Source organism: Eurypyga helias, unplaced genomic scaffold, assembly GCF_000690775.1.
Source record: "Eurypyga helias isolate BGI_N326 unplaced genomic scaffold, ASM69077v1 scaffold24696, whole genome shotgun sequence".
NCBI lineage: Eukaryota > Metazoa > Chordata > Aves > Eurypygiformes > Eurypygidae > Eurypyga > Eurypyga helias.
In genome coordinates this window covers 62,047-83,310 of record NW_010258886.1, presented here as the reverse complement: position 1 = coordinate 83,310, position 21,264 = coordinate 62,047, and the positions used below count along the sequence as shown (strand labels likewise).

Genomic DNA, 21,264 nt, shown 5'->3' with positions numbered 1-21,264 from the left:
TGCCCTGCATGGTGGCCCTGCCACCTCCCTCCCTCCCTGCAACTCCGCAGTCCACGCTGACACACCTCGGTGGCACCAGCCTTCCTGCCATGCTACCAACCCTGGGCGCTAGATGAAGTTTCAGCTACAGAGGTATCGTTCTCCCATCTGTTTCCAACGTGTTGACACGAACTAACGTCTCTCATTAATACTGCAAGAAACAGATCTGCAAAAATTCGTTTTCAAGCAGAGAATCCCCCCCAAATGAGTGGGGAGAAGCCAGCACCAGCACAACGTCACCCGGGCAGACCTACCGGCAAGGGGTTGAAGTTCTGGTCCACCAGATGGTTGTGGCCGTGGTCAAGGAAGGAGTGCCGCACCACCACGTCGATGCCCTGGCTGGCCAGCAAGCCCAGCGTGTTCAGCCACCTGGGGATGGAGGGACCAGAGTCAGGGAACTGCCTGGCCCTGCTGGCACAGCCGTGCTCCGGCACACGGCATCGCTCTCGCACCCGCCCTGGAGCCTGCTGCCAGCACCCAAACTGAAGCCTTCAGGTGGTTCTGGGAGCTGGGTATTAACCAGCTCCCACATCCCTGCCCTGGAAAGGCTGCACACCTCTTCCCCGCTCTGCAGCCACCCCAGGTGTGCCCGGCTTGCACATCCTCACTCCGGGTATGCCAGACGCTGGGTCACCTACAGGGAAGCTGAGCTAAGGAGGGATAATAGGGATGCTATGGAATAAATAACAGTTCCCAGGCTGCTGGGGAGTACTGAGGGGGATACAGGTGGGGCCTCTGGGCACAGAACTGGCCCTCTCCTGGCTGCAGCAGCTTTGTAGCACCCGAGCCCACGGGGGTGGCAGTGCTCTGGCGCCAATGAGCCGGTGTAACTCACAGGAACCCGGCCGCATAGGAATCGGAGAGGTTGTTCATGCCTCCGGACGAGGTTGCACCAACACCTTCCAGCCAGATCTTCTTCCCCGGCGTGTACGTGTTCACTACCTGCACGGGAGACAAAAGCCACAAAAATGACCCTCATGAACCTGTGATTTAAAGCCAAGGCAGACATCTCCTGTCCCACACCCTGGGAAAGCTTACGGAGACCTTCGGTAATGGTTCTGTTGGGTGGTCAGTGCCTGCCTGGCCCTGGCATGGTCACTATGTCTTCACTGTGTCTGGGTGGTAGGAGGATCTTCCTCACTCTCTCCTGTCTCCACCATGCCCTCCCAAACACGCTCTCATGCTCCCAAACCTGGACCCTGCTCTTTCCCCATGATCTCCGCACACACTCCGTCCCACAGACTGCCCTGCCACATCGCCTCAGCTCTCCGTGTCCCCACGCAGCGTGGCTGCCAGCCACAGGGAGCACCCGAGCCCCAGTGGTTCTGCAGCGTGAGAGCACCGGAACACGTACTGGAGCCACATGGAGAAACAGTGGGGACCCAAGAAGAAAGCAGTGGATGCTCCTGGGCACAGGTAGAGCCAGACCCATGGCTGAGCACGGGTTTCTTTGCCACCCGAGGGTCTGGCACAGGTGGGACATGGAGGTCCCAGCATGCTGGCCCAACCCTTATCAGGCTCCAGACAGCAGCACAGCCACCCTTGAGATGCCAGGCGGGACAGGAGGTCTTGGGTGGCCAGAGCTACCCTCTCCCAGTGTGAGCAACCTTCAGCACAGCACAGCACCCCATCCTCTCTCCAGCAATCCCACTTCTCCAGGCCGGGCGACAAGCTCCTGTGACCAGATGTCTGCAAACCCAGCAGCCCGAGGAGCACTCTGTGCAGCCTGATGGATCCTGCCCCATTAGTGAGGAGCACAGGAATGTGCTGGATGGACTGGGATCCCTCAAAGATGTTAAATACGCCAGCTCTGGGCTGCCTCCCACTCACAGCCTGTGAGAGTCGACATCCCTGACTGAAGCCCCAGAGGTGTTGGCATCCTGCCTGTAATTATCTAAGCCCGCCACCTTCCCGGTCGGAGAGGAAGCAATAAAACAGTGAAGTGGACAAGCCCAGCTGCTCTAATCAGCCCCGGCAGGATGCGCGGACTCAAAGCCAAGCTGGAGGCTATTAGCACCCAGCACTGTGCTTTTGCTCAGCCACACTGGCATTCCCAGGAGAGCCCTTCCCTTCACTGCCTCACACAGATCAAATCCTGCCCTGTGGGTGCAAGGATTCCCCCAACACACACCAAGGGCAGCTTCGGTCTGGGGATGGATGGACTCATGCTCCCTTCCCAGCAGGTTCCCGACCCGCACCAGAGGTGGGACACGTGCCATCACTTTTGGTGGGGTATTGTAGCTCCGGCGGGAGCAGGATTGGCCAGTACCTCTCACTTGCACCTGTGCCGATCCTGCCGGCTGCCCCACCATGCCTCCCCACAGCAGGAGGATCATCCACATGTGTGGATGATTCCCAGCTTGTACCAGAAGACTGAGCAAGAGGCTCCTCTCCTCCAGTTTTGCTGTGCCGACCCTCGCATCCCCTTTCCCGGGGCCTCTTTGAGTAGTTTCCTCATCCAATGGTTTCTCCCTGAAGGACTTACAACAGTAAGGCATTGTGGTGACTGGTATGGTATGAAAACCGAGACAAGACGGGCAGACGGACATCTCCTCTAGTCCCTAAAGCCTTCCCTGCTTACTAGGTGTTCCTTATTTCTTCTGGGACTGACAGCTGAGCAGGCCAGTCACAGCCCTGTCCCCCACATCCGCCAAAGCGAGGGGACCCTGCAAAGCCCCCATCCTCTACCCAGTTGCTAGAGATGCGATCCGGGTGCCCCAGCCGGCGGGTCGAGGAGTGCTCGCTGCGGGCTGCGTTGGCCGGGCAGAGACATGGGCTGGGACACAGCACGCCAGCTGGGTTTTATAACACAGTAAAAGATAACCACCGGGGGAAAAAATCCAGTTCCTCATAATGATCAGGATTCTCCACTGGTGAAAAGCACCCTGGAAATGCAACTGTCACAACTTCGCAAACATTTCTAGGCACTGTGAGTGAGGGACAAGGTATTGTGGTGGGAGCTGCCTCCTGGGCAGGCACGGCCCCAGCTGCGCTCCGGACGGTTTGGTACCGCCTGGCTGCTCCTCTCCTTGTCTTCGGGAACGAGTTTCAGAGAACACCCACCTTACATGCTGCTCCCTTCAGGAATGGACAGACGGGAGACTCAAGCCAGTTGGCTGCTTTAGGAAAGCTTTGCACAGCAGCATCTGCCCTTGCCCCGTGCACCCAGCACACCCGCGCCACGCGGCATCCCATGCCCACTTCCCTCCCTCCCTGCCGCACACCCCACCCCAGGGCCAGGCATGGTGCTGCCTGGTCTTCCTTCCCATGAGGGCTGGCTGGATTGAGGCTGGGAGCACAGCCGCTCCCAGCACCCGCTCTCCATCCCGGCCCCACGCCAGCTCCCCTCGGAGTGCGTCGGTGCTGACACCAGAGCCCTGGCCAGGAGCTGTGCCAAGGCTGGGCACGATGCTCCCTCGTCCCTTGCAGACCCTTGGCACTCACGCACTTTCTGGATTTTCCTGATCTGGTCAGACAGCGTGTCCAACAGCCGCGTTTTCAGGAAGTCCGTCACTTTGGCCACTCGTCTGTCAATGTAGTAACTGGAAGGAAAATAAGAAGGCAAGGATCAGACAGCTGGGAGTAGCTCTCTCCCAAACCATGTCCTCCCGTCCCACTGCTGCCCCACAACACAAAGCCTCCGCTGTTTTGGAGGAGTCCCTGCTTGCATCCTTCCCTGCCCTGGCCCTCCGGCCATGCCTGTGTCTGGCAGATGCTTCCAGTCTCGAAAACGGCATGAGGCGGAGGCACCCTGAACACTGAGCATTCCGCGCTGTACTTCAAAAAGCACACTTTTGCACTCTCTCAACTATTGCTGGTGAAGGACTGCAAGCAAAGTGTCAAAGGCTGGGAGCAAACCACCACCTGCCAAGGCTCTGCAGCACCCTCTGCACCGATCTCATGGAGACCCCATGGAAGGAGATCCCCCTCCCCAATGCCTGTGACAGCAGCACCCAGGCTCCACAACCAGGGAGATCTTGGGAAAGCTTCAACTCACCCGGCTCATCCCACCTGTACCCGTCCCCTGTCCTAGGGACACAGTTTTCAAAATGCTGATAAGCCACTCAGTCCAGGGCCCAGTATCATTTCTACTGGAAAGATTGCTACTATGGGATGGCAAACCAGGACATGCAAATCTATGGCTGAACTGAAGTGCGCCTTAGCCACAGGAGGACTCTATGCAGACTCCAGGGTCTGCAGCAGGGTCCCGAGCAGCAAATACCCTCTGAGAGACACTGGAAATTGCTGCAGTAAACATCCAGGAGGGGATGGGGGAGGCTGCCCATGCTCCCAGCTGTGGGAATAACTGCATTGCTCTGTCCAGATGTATCCCCCACACCTGAATCCCCCACTCAAGAAATGCCATGGCCACTACCTGCAGGGAAAGTCCTGCTCTCACAGAAATCCCTTCCACCTTGGGAATGCCAGGGAGTGTTTCCTGTGCCGAGGGCTGATTCCTGCTCTCCATGTGCTTTCCTATATAAAACACAGCTATAGTGCTGCCAATCATGATGTGAATCATCTGTCTCTAAGCGTGGGAGGAAGGCTCTGAAATGCTTCAATACAGTCTCCTGCTCCAGGACATAAGGTGAAGCAGTCTGTCCTGAAGTGCAAATACCTTGTGGCTGGAGATCATAGAATCATAGAATCACTAGGTTGGAAAAGACCTTAGAGATCATCCAGTCCAACCGTATCTGTCCACCACTAAACCATATCTTTCAGCACCTCATCCACCCGTCTCTTAAACACATCCAGGGATGGTGACTCCACCACCTCCCTGGGCAGCCTGTTCCAGTGTGTGATAACCCTTTCGGTGAAGAACTTCTTCCTTACATCCAATCTGAACCTCCCCTGGCGCAGCTTGAGTCCATTCCCCCTCGTCCGATCATCTGTCATTAGGGAGAAGAGACCAACACCCACGTCTCCACAACCTCCTTTCAGGTAGTTGTAGGCAGTGATCAGGTCTCCTCTCAGCCTCCTCTTCTCAAGGCTAAACAAGCCCAGTTCCCTCAGATACTCCCAACCAGCTGCTCCTGTGGAAGTGTCTGGGGCTGGCATCTCTGTCCTTACACAAGGAGCAGTGGCAGCCCTTGCACATGTCCCAGAGGCTCCTCCCAGCCTTGCAGGGACACCAGGAGGTCTACTACAGCACTCACTGGCATACTCCGGGATGGTCATTTGGTTGAGAAATAGGTTTTGCAAGAGAGACTTCCTGAATCTCCTTCTCCCAAATCTGCAGCGTGCATCAGCTGCTTGACACAGCGAGCCCCGGAGTGCGTCAGCCGTGCTGGGGGGACAGGGGTGCGCAGGAATTATAGAGGCTCTGACTGGGGCTGGCAGGGGTCAGCCACTGCCTCCCATCCCTCACTGGATCCATGTCCGCTCAGTGTTCACCGATTACACAGACCCTTCTCCCTCTCCAAAGGCTTCAGCGCATCCACGGGTGCTGCGATGCGTAAGACCTGGGGTCTGAAGAAAGGTGGATTCACCTTTCCAGGGCTGATTTCTCCATAACGTGCATCTCATCTGCACCAGGCAGCAGCTGTAGTGGCTGCTTCACTTGGGTGCTGGAATGCAGGAGCATCCCCAATGGGTGCTGTGGGCTAACTCAGCCTCAGCCAGAGCACCCAGCACGCATGCAACACGCATGAGTGCTCAGAGAAGATTTTTGTCTCTCACTGCTCCAAGTCACTACCCGGGTAATGCAGTAAATGCACTTAGAGCTGAGCAGGGCTTGGAGCTGTGCAGGGCTGCGGTGAAGGGGGAACTACACCAGCACTAACAGTCCCAGATCAGAAATGCATGACACAGGCTCAAAGTGCAAATGCATTAAATAACAAGAACCTCCTCTGCCAACCCTCCCCGGACATGCGGTCCCAGCTGTGTCCCCAGCAAAGCACAGGAACATGCCAGTCACACCTCAACTTCACTCCAACATGTAACCCGGGGAAAGAGGCAAGAGGCTTTTCTGTATGCCTGTGGTGACTGGCAGGTGCAAAGGGCAAGGTCTGAGGAGGACTTAGGAAGTGTTCAAAACCATTCTGATCACTTATACACTATCGAACCACTGGCTGCTGGGAGGAGAGCAGATCTGTGAGTAGCAGGCAGCCGTGGGGTTTACAGAGATTACTTTTTAAGACAAAATTACAAAGCAATGGACTCTAGGGATGGCAGATGTTTGGATTTTAGCGCAGCACTTAAGAACTGAACAGAAACGATTTTTTCAGACTGCTGTGGACTAACAGCCCCGTCAGCTGTGTCGAAAACTGGCTGAAAGGCCATAAAAAGAAGGTTGCATTGACTGGGAAAAGATGGGGTTAGAGAGACCTTGGTCTGCGCATGGCCCCTCCAACGCAGCAGGCTTTCAGTAAGGTTCAGCTTGTCTGCGCAAGCCAACAGTGCCACGGTCACATTTTTTTGACACTTTCATTAACAACCCAGAGGAATGGGGACTGGTAGAGGGATGAAAGGCTAAAATAAAACCACTTCAGTATCAGGAGATCTTGTTGGTATCAAGTCTTCTGGGGGAGTGTGGAGGGGAGCACCTTGGCTTTGGGTATTTAAGCAGAGCATGAAGACAATACAAGCTTCTCTAAGGTTGCCCAGAGATGTTGTGGATGCCCTGTCCCTGGCCATCTTCAAGGCCAGGCTGGACGAGGCTTTGAACAACCTGGTCTAGTGGAAGATGTCCCTGCCCATGGCAGGGGGGTTGGAACTAGATGGTCTTTAAGGTCCCTTCCGACCCAAACCATTCTGTGATTCTATGATTCTAAGGTGAACATGGATCTCTTGCAGACCTGCCTGGGAAATTTTTGGACACCAACCGGTACTTTCAACCTCCCTAGACTGGCAAAGAGGGAAAATGGCACCAGCTGCACAAGTCTTGTGAGGAAGAGAGAGGCACTGGGGTCTTCACTGGTACCAGGCTACTCAGGAAGGGGCGAGCTGTTTCCAGCTGTAGGCTTCATCACTGAGATCAGGGCATTTCCTTCTGAGAACCGTCAGTACAGGCAGTATAGAAACTCACAAAATAGGAACAACTGACAGGCCTTAAAGCAGGAGAAACGCTCGTTAGGCGTGGATTACTCCCAAGAGCAAAGGCTGCAGCTTTGCTGATATTTACAATGACTCAGTGCACTTGACTTTAAAAAAAAAGACAACAAACCCTGAACAGTCGCAACTCTGCGACTTCCAAAAAAGCCAGGAGCAGCTGCAGAGCGCTCCTGCACTGACAAGTACCTTCCCAGGCAGCAGCACAGTGCACAAGCAGCCAGGCTGAGCCAGTCCCAGGGGCTGCAGCACCCATATCCTCATCTCCAGTTGCCAGCAAGGTCTGAGTGCCAAAGGAGAAGAATGGACAGACCCTTCCCAGCATGGGCAGGGGTCTCTGGCAGACGTGACTCTGCAGAAGCAGAGGACATGGAGCTCACTGACAAGCTGTTTGTCTCCAGCACAGGCTGGCAGATCTTCCAGAGGGCTAGGGGTATGATGTAGCACCAGTTGACCCTGAAACCTAGGAGATACCAACATGCCCAACATGGGCACAGACCATGCCTTTTCTCATAATACAGGAGGGAATAGACATGGGCAATTACATGCAGGGCTGACTCATGGTGTCCCCCAGTCTGATGCTGTTATCCCTGTAGACAGATAATCTGCAGGAACATGAGAAGAGCCAGACAAGAAATGAGGGATCTAGCAATTAAACCCTAGATGAGACATACATCTCAAAGGAAAGGCCATGTACGTTGGGTGCCCTGTTATACTGTACAAAGCTGAGGCCAGTTCTCCCCTTTCTGTTTACACTAAAGCCCTCATTTAAATATTCCCTAGAAAGCTGGGATGGGATCAGTGCACTTTGCAAAGGGAAGTGTGACTGTGTCACTCTAGAAGTGGCCAAACCAGAGCATGGCACAGGGGGAGGACTCCAAGGGCTGGGCAGAGATTTGTGCCAGTGCTGGGAGATACATCACCCCAATTCCCAGCCCCCATTTCTGTTTGGAACTGAAGCATGCGACTCAAAACACAAGGACAAGAGCTGAGAACAGTACTGAGGCAGGGCTAAGCACAGCTGGCAGCCAGAAATGCCCTTGTCCTTGGGCAGGCTGCAAGGCCAGGATGCACACAGCTCCCCAGAGCCCCCCAGAGGACAGCGTCGGGTACCAGGGCTCTTGGGCAAACCTGGGGCTGGCTACACATCTCTGTCCTGTCACCTCCAGGTCTGTACTCCCTTTAAAATGGTTCTCTGGAAAGATCCACAATTTGCTGCATGGGACCATGAGCATCGTCCCATACTTAATGAAGGTAGTGCACTGGCTCCTGGGCAGCTGGTTTCATTTACCTCCTCTTTCATTTTAAAAGAGAAACCTTTGCCCCTATTATCTGACCTCTTCTTCTGTTGCAGTTAATTACATTAAAGCCAACTTCCCAAAGCTCAGGAATTTCCGGATCTACTTTGTTGCCTGCTGCTAAGGAGAGAGTCTGCTAGGAATTAGGGCACCCTCCTGCCGCGGATACCGAGTGGGGCAGGTCCTTGCCATCAGCGTGACACCCTGCTGCCACCACAGCTGTGAAACCAAGACACCTCTGCTGACAAAGGCAATCCCAGTCCCTGAGCATCTTCCTGAGGAGAGGTCAGACTCCCCATCTACAGCACAGGACACAGAGCAGCCCCACTGCACCCCCAGAGAGGAGAGGTGGGATGCAACCTGCTCCCCCCAGGTAAAAACCAGTGGACAGGGGTGAGATGTTGCCCACCGCCAGTCAATTAATAAATGCACTGATCAAGAAGACCATCTGGGGGCTGCTCTCTGGCCCTAAAGGCACAACTCACTTTGCCTTTCCCTGCCTCCAGACAAGGTGCCTTTGTCCATCCCGCTGGTGGGAGCTGTCTCTGGCCCATGACATCTCCCCAGCCGTGCCCTGGCATTGCCTGGGATCGTGCTGGTGGCCAGGGCCACAGTGCTGCCAGAGACTGTGCCCTCCATCAGACAAGGCAGCGGGTGGCAAGCCTGTGGGCAAAGCCGTGCGCTGGCCAGGTTTATTTACAGGTGGAGATGGGCCAGCGAATCCTTCAAGCAAACCCTTCCTCCAGCCACAACCTCCGAAGACATCGTGCTCTGAGCACCCGCGGCACGCTCACATGAGCCCAAATACATACCCCTGGTATATACATTGGCATGTGTATGCACGCTGGGCAACTCTCCCTGGCACCTTTGGGAAATCCGTCCCCTGCTGCTGCCTCATGAGAATCCCCACCTGCACACTCTACATGTCTAAGCCAGAAGAGATGTCACTCATTCCAAGCCCAGCCAAAAGCACTTTAAGCAGCATCTCACACATGCCCATGTGCCTGGCTTCTCTGATTTGCCCCAATGAACAAGTGACCTTCCATCTCCCAAGAAAATATGGCATTCTCCAAGAAGCCAGAGGGACAGATGTCCACCAGCATTGGAGATGCAAACATTTACTTTCCCTGTTAAGTAATAGGGATTTGTGCTTCAGAGGCAGCATTGCGTAAGGATTTGTCCATTAAATATGCCACACTTGGAGCTGTGCACAAGACTTCAGATGGAAAATGAGCCATACAGACTGAGAGAGCACATCCAGGGACAGAACTGGGCATGGCTGCAGGTTTAAACATGCAATGAATCTCCATCACATGTGAGGATGCCGGCACCGAGCAGAGACGGATGTCAGGAGGTCTCTGAGCTGTAGAAACCCGCATCCAGAGGCTGAGTGGGTCCACAGTAAACTGGTCATTTACTCATAACCAAACATAACAAACAAATGAAATTATCAGGGAAATGCCAAAACTCTCTGAGCCACTGTCAGTCCCACCTGCCACACCCTCCTTTAGTGCAAACTCCCCGCGTTTCGAAGCCATTCACACATCCCTCTCCAGCAACACATTACTTCTGAAGAGGGAGGCACACATGCTGAGTTACATATGTAAGTGAAACCATACTCAGAAAGGCTGGCGAGGCCGCCTATTTCCACCCAGTGTCACTTTTCTGTCAGAGACATTTCAGATATATTCTGTTTTCACACAGGGAATAGGGATCCCTGCAATGTATTCCCTTCCCAATTCCCTTTCTGAAACGAGCACAGCCTTTTCAAAGGATTAACACATTTGACAAATTTATAACCAATATCCCAGGAGAATGTTAGGGTTTGGAACAGAAATATTCATACTTGAAGTTAGACAGCAGTTTAGTTTCCTGCTAATAATTTTCTTCTTGGATACAAAGGAACTTGTTTTGTTTTGTTTTGCTGTTTGGAGCAGAGGGATGAGACAGTGTTTTGACATTTATTCATAAACAGTACGGAAGCCCAGCTCGGAGCTGTAGCCATTGCCAGTCCTCACAAACGCGTATGGGTGCAATCTCCAGAACTGCAAACCGGGGCTGGAGGAGAAGCGGCTCCTAGGCTGCAGTGGAAATGGATCAGCGAGCAGCACCTCAGCCCTGCCGACCCTTGCGGGGAGCTGCACCAGCCCTCCCGCTCGCCGGCCGCTGCTCGGCACCGGAGCCACCTAGCACTTTGCACTGATTCTGTAAGAAAAGGTTTCAAAGCAGCCGTGCGAGCAGATTCCCTGCACACCAGGATGAAACTCCACATCTGAAGCCTCAAGTTTGTTCCTTCAACTCATCCAAGGGCTTGGCCCAGTGATCAAGCCCTGCTGCAGAAAGCAAATTCCTGGACGAAGTAAATGTGATCAGCACATCGTGTAATCATGAAAAGCAAACTCCCAGCTGAGACATAGATCATCATTGCACAGCATGAGCCTGTAAGTAACACAAATCCTGCTCTAAATGCTCTGCTACCCCACTGCCCCCATTGCAGCGAGCTGCTTCTGCCTGGTGGGGAAGAACCAGGAGCCAAATACCCAAGCAAGCAACGCTACAGCACAGCGAGGCAAGATAAGCTCCCTGAGGAATGGGGCTTGCTGGATGCTGGTCAAGCCTGGTGCTATAAACCACTCTGAGATGCCAACAGTTGCTTCTGCAGGAGGCTCCAAGGTTAACACACCAACACAGAGACAGTGGGTACACTTCCAAGAAAACCTCATGCCTCAAACCCCGCCAAGCTCTTTTTAAGAGCAAGTCTCCAGATGAGCTTTACAAACCACGGTGCTACGCTCCAGCAAAGCGGCCTGAGCACCCCATGAAGGGTCGCTGCCCAGGACCCTTGGGGAACAAGCCCACCTTGGACCTGAGACCCCTGGCTCCCGTGCTCAAAGCCAGCGCACCACATGGGAAGTTTAACCCAGTGACAGTGCAAACCCACTTTTCCTGGGAACATGGGGGTCTGACCATGGTTTTTGCTTCAGTGAATGCGTGTCTCTAAAATGTGTCCTTCCTGTGTCAGGACAGAGTCCTGCCTGCCCCACAAACCCTTTTTCTATCAATTTTGGCATTCACTGCTGTGCTTGCACTGGCATTTGCACTCCCACTGCAGACAGCCACAGCCTGCTGGGGAACCCACCTCTGCCCACAGAGTGCCAACTGGGGCAGTTGGAAATAAGAGAAGGAAAAGATGTTTATGGATTTTCCTCCCAAATAAGAAAAGTTTCCCTCCACTTGGCGCTTGTCACAGTCAGTGCTACAGCTCAGAGCTTGCTTTGCCCCTTCTGAACTGCAGCACATGTAGGAATCAGGGGACAGTGATAGGGTGAAAGAAAGAGGGTTTTCAGTCCCATACATCTGTGACACATGGCTTTTGCTTCCCTGTCATCCCCACTCTGGCTACCGCTGTCTCTGGGAACTCAGCGGTCCAGCACCGGCTTTATTTCCAGCAATCAGGCTGGCCAGGCATGCAGGCAATGGTATTTTTAGGCTCCATCTCAGCTGCAGTGGTAAAGGTTAATACATCCCCTCCTCTATTTGTTTGAGAGGCTCCAAAGGGAGGGACAAAGCCTCTTTCACCTATTTAAACGAAGCAGGAGGACAGAGGAGGTGGCTGTCACGCATCTGCCCCCCTTCACACCGAGACAGCACATCAGCTCTGCTGCCAGCATCCTCTGATCACTGCAATTAGTGTTGGAAAGTAGAAGGAATGGTGAATACCTACTGTTGCCAGGTAACAGCATCCACCGTGCTGCCAGCCACTTTCATGAACCTATAGGAAACAGAGGAATAAACCACATAAGCCCGATGTTGTCACAGGGGAAGTCCTAAAACAACCAATGTCCATCCTACATCAACAGGATAACAACGGCGGTCACCACACTCACAGTCCCTTTCTAATGAAACCTTTGCCTCCTTAAATGGAAAGAATAAATTGTACTTAATACAAGTGCTTGCAACAAGCACAACTGAGAATAATGGAGTGAAATCCAAGTGGCAGCAGAGCTCTGAGCATCATTTTGGGGCAGGTAGGGAGAGCCTTTGGAACACAACAGTGTTTCAGGACCAAGATCTTGAAGCATGTACTTAGTTCTATGACTGCAATGACTCTCAATAGAGATTAAAGAAAAAGCTTTAAATGCCCATCTTAAAAGGAGACACTTCTTCACCCAACATGTATTTAAGCTGAGGAACTCCTTTCCCGGATTCAAAAAAGGACTAGAAAAATGGAAGAAAATGGTAATAAAAACCAGCAAAGCTATTAGATGCAAAGATGCCACCTCCAGCTCACAAAGCCCCTGAGCATTGGAGGATGGGCTGGACAAATACTGCTACATGCTTCCCTTTTTTTGATGCTCACTCTTTGGCACTGGCTGTTAGCAAACTGATGGGATTCTGACCTGGGTGCTCTTCTGGTTTGTCCCATTCTTGTGACTAACCACAGCACTCCCATGCACGTATAAGTCTCCTGATGGCTTGTGACCCAACTACCTTACAGAAAATACACCTCTTCCAGACAGCTCCTATTTGAGTCAGACTTGAGGCTGCCCAGGCGTATAACTGCTTATGCCACTGATGCCAAAACCAAAGCAATTCCCAGTCTTGGGGATCGTATGCAACCACCGCAGCAGCAGCCTCTAGCACAGGCTTGCTGCCATCCAAGGTGGTCCCGCTCTGGCTCCAGCAATCCAAACTGCACCTTGGAAAACTGCAGCTCCCACAAGGAAACCCAAGCAGTTACTATATCCTTCTGCTGAGGGGCACAGGCATGAAAACAGATGAAGGGAAACACACCGACTGGAGAGGCACGCTGTTCTGTTCAGTAGAATAATGCGCACTCTATGGCTGATGCGTTTTGGGAGTGACAACGTGTGCACGTGACAAGAGACACTGGCTTGAGCAAGCAAACGTGATGAGCAAGAATCCGAAGCTGTATTGTCTCGGGCTGCTCTTTGATGCACCGGGATCCCAGGAACACAACAGGAATCACACAGCTGTCCTGACTCCACTGGGACACAGGGATGAGTGGCACTGGGTCCTGCGACCCCAACTCCCCTAGGACAGCCCCATGACTGAGGGTGGGAAGGGAAGGTTTGGGAGGGGAGATGAGACCTTTTGTCAGAGCAGTTGTCATGGCAGGGAAGAGCAGCAAGCTTTCCGGCACACGAGCCTCTAATCAGGTCTGAAACAAGAGCAGCAAACTTCAGACTAAATATAGCTCCGAAACAATCATTCTGCCTTTAAATTAATGACTATGGTCAATTATATACTGGGACAAAAGGGCAGCTGGACCCTCTGAAGCATAAGAGGACACTGGCAAAGGCAGCAGTAATAAATCCCTGCAGACAGAGAGGGAAGAGGTACAATTAGAAATAGAAAAACAATAACACGCTGTAAAACTCCACAGCACTGATGTATCCCCGATTCTGCTGCCTAGCCATGCCGCAAGCTTCGGTGCCCAGGCTCCCCTTTCAGAAATGATTTTACATCTTTCTTGAGGGTCAGCCAGGGCATTGGTTTGGGGATGGTTCCTCCCCAGCTGAGCAGGACAAGGAGACCAGCTGGACCAGCCCCAGTGAGGTGCAAGCTCCGCACAACTCTCACAGCTCATCTGGCTCAAAGGGAAAACGGGATTTGGCAAACACTGCTGTGGAGAGGCTGCTGTTCTGCAAAACAAAGTGTGCAGAAATATGCCAAAGGGATCAAAAAAACCCAGCTCCCAGGCCTTAAATGCTCAATACAGGGACTGCTGCCTAAAGTGTAATGCTTGAAGTGTACAAGAGTGAACTAATGAACTCTAAGTTGAAATTATGAACACAATCTATATTGGGTGTGAAGATCGATATATTGCAATCAGGTTTGAAGATTAGCCCAGCTTGCTTTCTGACCTCAAATGCTTTATGTTCTGGCCACAAAATAAACCATCCTGGACTTTACTAGATGACCTCTTCAGGCTCAGCTTGGCACTCTCCACTCACAGTTCAAAACCATGAGCAGACCGAGCTTGGAGGAAGCAGCTCTCCAGTTTTCCTTACCACTTCCACAGTGCCTACAGCCCTGCTGCAAACACACCCACGACAGTGGTCTTTGAGCATGGACTGAAAAGCAAAGCAAACCCTCGGTATAACCTCCAGCATCCCTGGAGCAACAGAAGCAGGACGTCCATCTGTCCCATCTCTCATGTCTCTGGGAAGCTCATTGACCTGTTGTTAAAAAGCTCCTGAGAAAATATTGTTCTAGGACACAGGCTGCACAGTGCAGACCACAGGCAGGACAGAAAAGGCCCTGGCTTGCTTAGTGTTCCACTTCTGTCTCTGTAAGAGCGAAATAAATCAGTTAGTTCTGGTCATTTTCAAATTTTGCTATAAAAGATGCATATCTAGCTCAAATTTTGCTTTCCGTCTCTGGGTGGTTTTTTTTTTGTTGGTTTTTTTTTGGTTGGTTTTTTTTTTCCCCCCCTTTTTAATGAGTTTTATGAAGGGTGAAGTTCAAAAGCTCCTGGTAAAACTTCAAGTCCTGCCCTAATGGTGGAGTTGCGCCTGGAGTGCCCCAGATGACTCAGGCAATGGTCTCTACCCTCCAGAGGAAACCTAGAGCAGCACAACAGCCAACAAGTGGTATTGCACAAGCAAGAGATAGAAGCCCAGGGCAGGTGGAGATGCAGTGATGCACAGGTATCCAAATATCCTCATTTTAGGAATACAGATGTTACTAATCCCTTTATTCCTGTAGCACCTGTGCTATTCAAACCACAGATTGTGAGGCCAGTGAAGATCCATACAGTCCAAATGACCAGCACTGGAACATTTTTATCTGGGATTTCCTGGACTGTGCGACATCCATGTGTGCAGCATGGCGCAGGCAGAGCAAACCAGACGCTTCCGGGAGGGCTCAGATCCCTGCACATGTGCTGCACAGATGGGCTGGGCTGGCGCAGTAAATCTGCCATTTTCCTACACACTGGGCTTTCTCTGTGAGGACCAGTCGACCGCGCAGCGCATGTGCGGTAACTCCACCCCAGGAGCAGTAGGACAGGCTCAGCCCGCGCTGCGCAGGCAACATGGGCAACTACCATAGCAATGCCCCGTAACTCAGATGGGTGGCAGCCCCAGGGCATGCCCCTGCAGTATCCCTGGCCAGACTTCCACGTATCAGGAATCTGGGCAAATGTAAGTCTTCCATATCTGCTGAGGCAGCACCTCTAGGTGGGAAAACAGAACATGCCAGTGGCCTGTGGAGGAACAGGAGCCTCAAGCAGGGAGTTTGTGTTACTGAGGATGAGACAAAGTCACTGAGCTCCCATATGTCCATCTCCTTACCCCTGCAGCTGCCTGTGTGCCAGCATCCTGTGCCAGCATTACCCTTTGTGGAGCTCTGCACTGAGCTAGAACTGAGGCTCAAGCTTGCTTTTAAATAAGCATTGAGAAAAATGTAATTTAACATTGATCTGTCACTCAAACCAGTACACAGCACTGTCCTGGAAACGCTGGTATTGGCACGACACCTTACAGGTCAGGAATGAGCTGTGGGAGAGCACAGCAGGAGGGCTGCAACACCATGAGATGGTACTGACAACTCTATAATGTGAAACTGTGGCTCAAATCTGACCTCTCCCAGGGCATCTTCCACGGCCACATCTCCCAGGACCTCAGCTTTCACTGGAGCGCAGGCACGTCTCTGAAATAGATCTCCTGTTCTGATTCAACACTTGCTAGTCATGGAGCACCTATTGCAACCTTAAGCAAATTGCTCCCACGCCTAATTAGCCTCCAAGTATGTTATTTCTCATCTGAATGTGTCTGGCTTCAGCTCCCAGCCACTGGAACTTCCTAGGCTTATTCCTGATACATTAAAGAGCCATCTGCCTTTGGAAATCTCTTTCCCATGCAGGTAATTGCAGATTGTCAACCTTTACATAATAAAAAATAGTGATCCTGTAACTTGCAGCTGTAATGCTGCAGCTGCACAAGGAGACAAGTAACCACTGCACAGGCTCCCAGGTCCGTTAGCATCGTTTGACTCCTGGGTGCTGGACTTCTCAAGCATGAGTTATTTCATCTGGTAGTCCCCAGAGTACTACAAAAGCAAAATGACTTTCCCCCCCACCCTGCACGCCCCAAAATGTAGGAGCAACATTGGCCTGTCTGTGGTGTTGTGGTGGATCCCTAGAGCTTGGCACATCTCTGCCCTTTGGGCCAACAGCGATGGGTAGAAATAGCCTCATCTTGTGTCTGAACTGGTTGGTGAGGGGGACTAAGGCACAGGCTCCACTCACTGCTTTCAGGCTCCAGAAGCACGATCGAATACCTGCAGCAGCAGAGACAGGCACTAGACCCAACTCAAAGCACCTGCTGCAAAGACTCTGACCTGCAGTGCCAGGCTTCAGACAAGGATTTCACTCCCAGGAGCAGAGCCCAGTGGGGACTATGTAAGAATCTGATGCTGTATTGTATTATCTCTCTGTTCAGCATCACCTTTCCTCAACCAACCTGATCTACGCTGGGGCTGCACAAGCCTTCCAGGAGACAGGGCTTTATTGTCCCAGGCTGCCCCACCCAGCCTTGGTAATGTGCACTCCAGGGGCTGTGGAGGTTGCATTTGGACCGTGATGTTGCATTACCACTGATGCTTTTTCCTACCCCTGGGAACCATGTTTGGTTCCTTTCTGAACACACACCTCTGGTCCCCAAAATACCTTGTGACAATGATTCCTACAATGCCATTGCATACTTTGTGAAAAAGCTTCCTCCTTTCCAGAACTTCTTTCCAAACTACTTCCTGCACGGTAAGAAAAACACACTATTCACAGGCTCACGGATGTCGATAACATTCCCTCTCAGCTGTCTGTTTTCTGAGCTGAAGAGGTAGAGCCTATTTAATCTCTTCTCATGCGGAAGATGTCACGTACCTCTGCACATCCTTGGCTCCTCTCTCTGTAACTCTCCTGGTTCTATTACATCTTTTCTAAGATGAAATTACTAAGATTGTAGATCATAATCAGGATGAAGGTACACTATGTACTTACACAGTGGCATAATCTCATCTATGTCTTTCCTTACCTGTTTGATTCTTCCTATACGGGTGACTGTGATGTTGACATCCCAGACATCCAGATTTTCAGCAACAACAACTATCTTAACCCTTTCCTTTTCAAATAGCAATAGCTAAATCCCTTGCTTATATCTCAAATCCTTGACCCTGCTATATAACCAAACACAAAATGTCTCATCACATCTGTCACACCTCACTTCAATGTATTTATGAATGGATTCACTCCTGAGTTCAATGCTGCCAGAGCCTGAGCATGCCGCAGTGACGTCCTCCTCCCTCATTAGTTTCATGTTGCTTGTCTCATGGCTTGATTTTTTGCATAAAGTTCTTGCTCTGGACTTCTTCAGCGTCCTGGTATAGCCTGTGCCACAAGCCTTGTGGTACTTTGCACAAGGGTGAAAACCCTCTTGGCTGGGCTGACTGAGACACACTTTTCTCTGAAGCATCACTAAAGAGCCTTAGGCCAACACAGCAAGGATGTACTTTTTAAAGAAAGTCAAACAGCCGAAACACAGCTTCCAAAAAATGTAGTGCTTATGAGTCCTTTGTGTCAGAGAGGGCAGAAGTCCTTGTCAGCAAAAAGACAGGCCAAATACCTAGATTTTTTTCCCGAAATCTACCCAGAGCCCTTCCCCCAACGGATACTGCCTACTCCAGGCCTTCACAGAGTCACTACTTCTCTTCCCTACTTGAATTTAAACAAACAAGCTCTTTCCCCACAGTGTCTTTGGTTTCTGCTCCAGAAGCCACAGATACAGAGCAATGCCTGGCCCCACTGATGTGTGCTGACCTGCTCAGACAGCCACAGTCCTCCTCATCCTTGTGATGGCACAGAAACAAGCCACAGGCAAACATAAAAATGCTACCAGACACTCCCCTGTTTTTAACACCTGGATTGTTCTTTGGTCTCAGGCTGTGTTGGACCCCAAACATACTGCCTATGTCATTTTATCAGCTATAAGCTAACACCTCCCTCTACCACATAAGCACCAACACAGGGACCTGGGCTTGGAGTATTTTATGAGATGCACAGTTCATCAGCCCAACCACCAAGCTGCCTAGAGTTATTTGTGGATGCAGGGAGCAAGGCTGAGAACTAGGAGAGGTTTTAAACTGACTCCTACCTGGGATGGCCACAGATAATCAAGACATCATCCCTGTGCCTCCTCCTGACCCTGTCATGTCCACAGCTGACAGGGAGAAAATGCTTCATCACCACTGAGAGATGTGCTTCCTCATCTTTATAGGCTCCTTGCAGAGCTCTGTGGAATGGCATCATCACCAAAAGGAGCCCAAGTGACCCAGATGGGTGGTTAACCCTCCACAGGTGCTACAAACCAGGAATAGGAGGAACTAAAATCATGAAGAATGAGAAACTCCTGTGCCTTGCAAGGTGAGGACTGACAGATGGGAGCTTCTCACCTGCTGTTGCCACCTGACCAGAAGTGCTGTGGCTCTGTGACCAGAGGGTGGACATGCAGTGGGGACAGCAGCAGCAAGAGGGGGCCAAGGAGACTGGAAAGAGGGCAGTAGAAAGCCAAGGAGGCTGCAGGTCTGCTGGCTCTGAGAGCTGGGGGATGAGGAGGTAGGGAATGGTTATAGCTCCAGACAAGAAAGATTTTGCCTCCTCTGGTGACTTCAGCAGGCTCAGGACACAAAGTCGCCACAAAGCATCAACAACAGCCCACCTAGCACAGACCCAAGTGCCTGCCAGCCCTCATCCTGCTGACACTACAGCTCCTGCCATGGTGCAGGTAACAGCCAGATGGTTGTGAGTGTCCAGGGGCAAAAACGGGGCCACACCTGCTGAGAAACAACAGGTCATGAGAGCCCCTAGCCAAATCTGCCCAGACATGCTGGCCCAAGTCTTGTACCAAATGTTCTGAGCTTTAACACACATTAGCAACTCTTTTCCCTAATAGCTTTCCCTGTGTTTCTTCTCTTCCAGCACTGAATGTGTGATTCAGTCATGCATTAACCGTTGTGTCTGATTCCTGATCTGCTGTTAAAATCTATGTTAATTCTTTAGAATCCCTCAATTTTTTTTCCCCAAGCAAATTCTGAGCAGTTCTGAGATTCCAGTACCCAAAGACACAGTAGGTAGCTAACATGGTCTGCTCTCCAACAGCTCAGGCTGCATGAATGGTCTAATTAACACCTCATCAAACTCAACTGTTGGTTGTGTCTGGAGAAATTCCCTCTTGCACCTGTGCATTCACAAGACACCATTTCTAGCCTCCAGCACAGCAGGCCACAGCTATCAGAGAAACGCTCCATCACTGCAGAGCCCGTCCTTACATCAGCAGTGGTCCTGGTCCAGCCTCTGGGACTAGCCAGCCCAGAGTGATGCTGATACGGGCTGTGGTTGCCCTGACTGAGGTGGATGGAGCCTGGTGCACAGCAGAGAGCAGTGCCAATTCATGCTGACACTACCGTTGTTGCAGGACAAGGTTTAAACATCAAGTTTAGCTCAGTTGCTGGAGATAACTGTTAAGCAATACACTACAATGTCTGGGACACAGAGGATGCAACAGGAAGGTGTGATTTTAGGTAATACTTCACAATGAGACTTTTCTGAGTGTTTCAGGACCTCAGGTAACTCTAGAGGCTTTCCCCAGAGGGCACCTAACTCTAGCTTCTACTCTTGGAGGTCACTCCCTGGGGGTCTCTGAGCTCTCCTTTCCCACTTCAGCTCATTTTCGTTATTTTGCCTGCCAAAACCCAACTCCTCGCTTTGTGTGACAGGGCACTGCTTGCCTGGCAGACTAATCCACCCATCCCTTCTTCTGCTCTGGGGTGTCTCTTCTCTCCCCTCCAGCCCTACTTAACACTTCAGTCATCTTCAGCTCGGCACATCTCTTCCTACCTGGTTGACTGCTGCTGTTCACCACGTCTTTTAAAATAAGAGAAGAACTTTGCAGGTTTTGCATCATGAGGACTATTAACTGCACATGCTCTATTCGCTCTGGAGACTTCATCCTGCTGCAAGCACTAGGTAGACCACTCATGGTTGCCTAGCAAGGCAGACGGCAGGATTGCCATTGAGACCACCTTCCTAAATTCCTTCTCTCTCCTGCTGGCTGACTGTATGGGGCTCATTCAGGATCCCGAGAGGCATGTTCTGGCTGTGACAGCCCCAGGCACGTGCTGAGCCACATCCCATTGACTAGTTGTGCGATGCTCCTGCAGAAGGCAGAGCTCTCGGTAGCACTAACCAGAGAGCACTGAGGAGACCTCAGGGAGCTGCTGGGAATAAACCTCACGCTGTCAAGCAGCTTAGGAATGGGGTGTATTTGTTTGTCCTTTTGCAACTCCATTTCCAAATAGTGCAAATGAGTGTTCAGCCCTTTGTCTTCATGTAATCAGGCTTGTTCCTCCTCTTTATGCCCTGCCTGGTAACAATGAGGTTTTTATGTGGAAAGACAAGCGGCTCTTGTCCCACAGGACCCCATGGGCTGTAAGGCCATACTGACACGTGCCGCTTGCCATGAGCTGCAGACACCAGGGTTTGGAATGCAGGACACAAGGTTTCTCTGTGGGAGAGAGAAATCCCTTTGAGCACCTGTGGACCAGCCTCACCCTGGCAGGCAGGGATGGCAGCAGAGAAAAGCACATGGCTTGGAGAGCAGGCAAGCTCGTTACAGCTCTTTCAGACCAGTATGGGGGTCTGGAGGGTCGTCACCAGGACTGTTCAGACCCTAGCTCTTACCTTCCTTTTTATTCGAGATGGTGTGTCTGGCATCCTCTCCATCAGATTATACACTACAGCCTCCCTCCCAGGGTTGCTGTCAGTCAAAGTGCAGCTCCAGCATCGCATAGCTACTGG

At 51.7% G+C, this 21,264-nt stretch overlaps 1 protein-coding gene across 1 annotated transcript in view; it reads right to left on the bottom strand.

Annotated features, from left to right (window-relative positions):
• Positions 1 to 293: 293 nt before the first annotated feature.
• The window catches only part of HPSE2 (heparanase 2 (inactive)), a gene marked incomplete at both ends in the record, with an annotated part of 79,980 nt that continues 59,009 nt past the window's right edge, over positions 294 to 21,264 (bottom strand). The window contains 4 exons of the mRNA XM_010154523.1: positions 294 to 408; positions 875 to 981; positions 3,488 to 3,581; positions 12,112 to 12,159. Of these exons, the coding sequence (XP_010152825.1) occupies positions 294 to 408; positions 875 to 981; positions 3,488 to 3,581; positions 12,112 to 12,159 (364 nt within the window). The remainder of the gene's footprint in view (positions 409 to 874; positions 982 to 3,487; positions 3,582 to 12,111; positions 12,160 to 21,264) is intronic.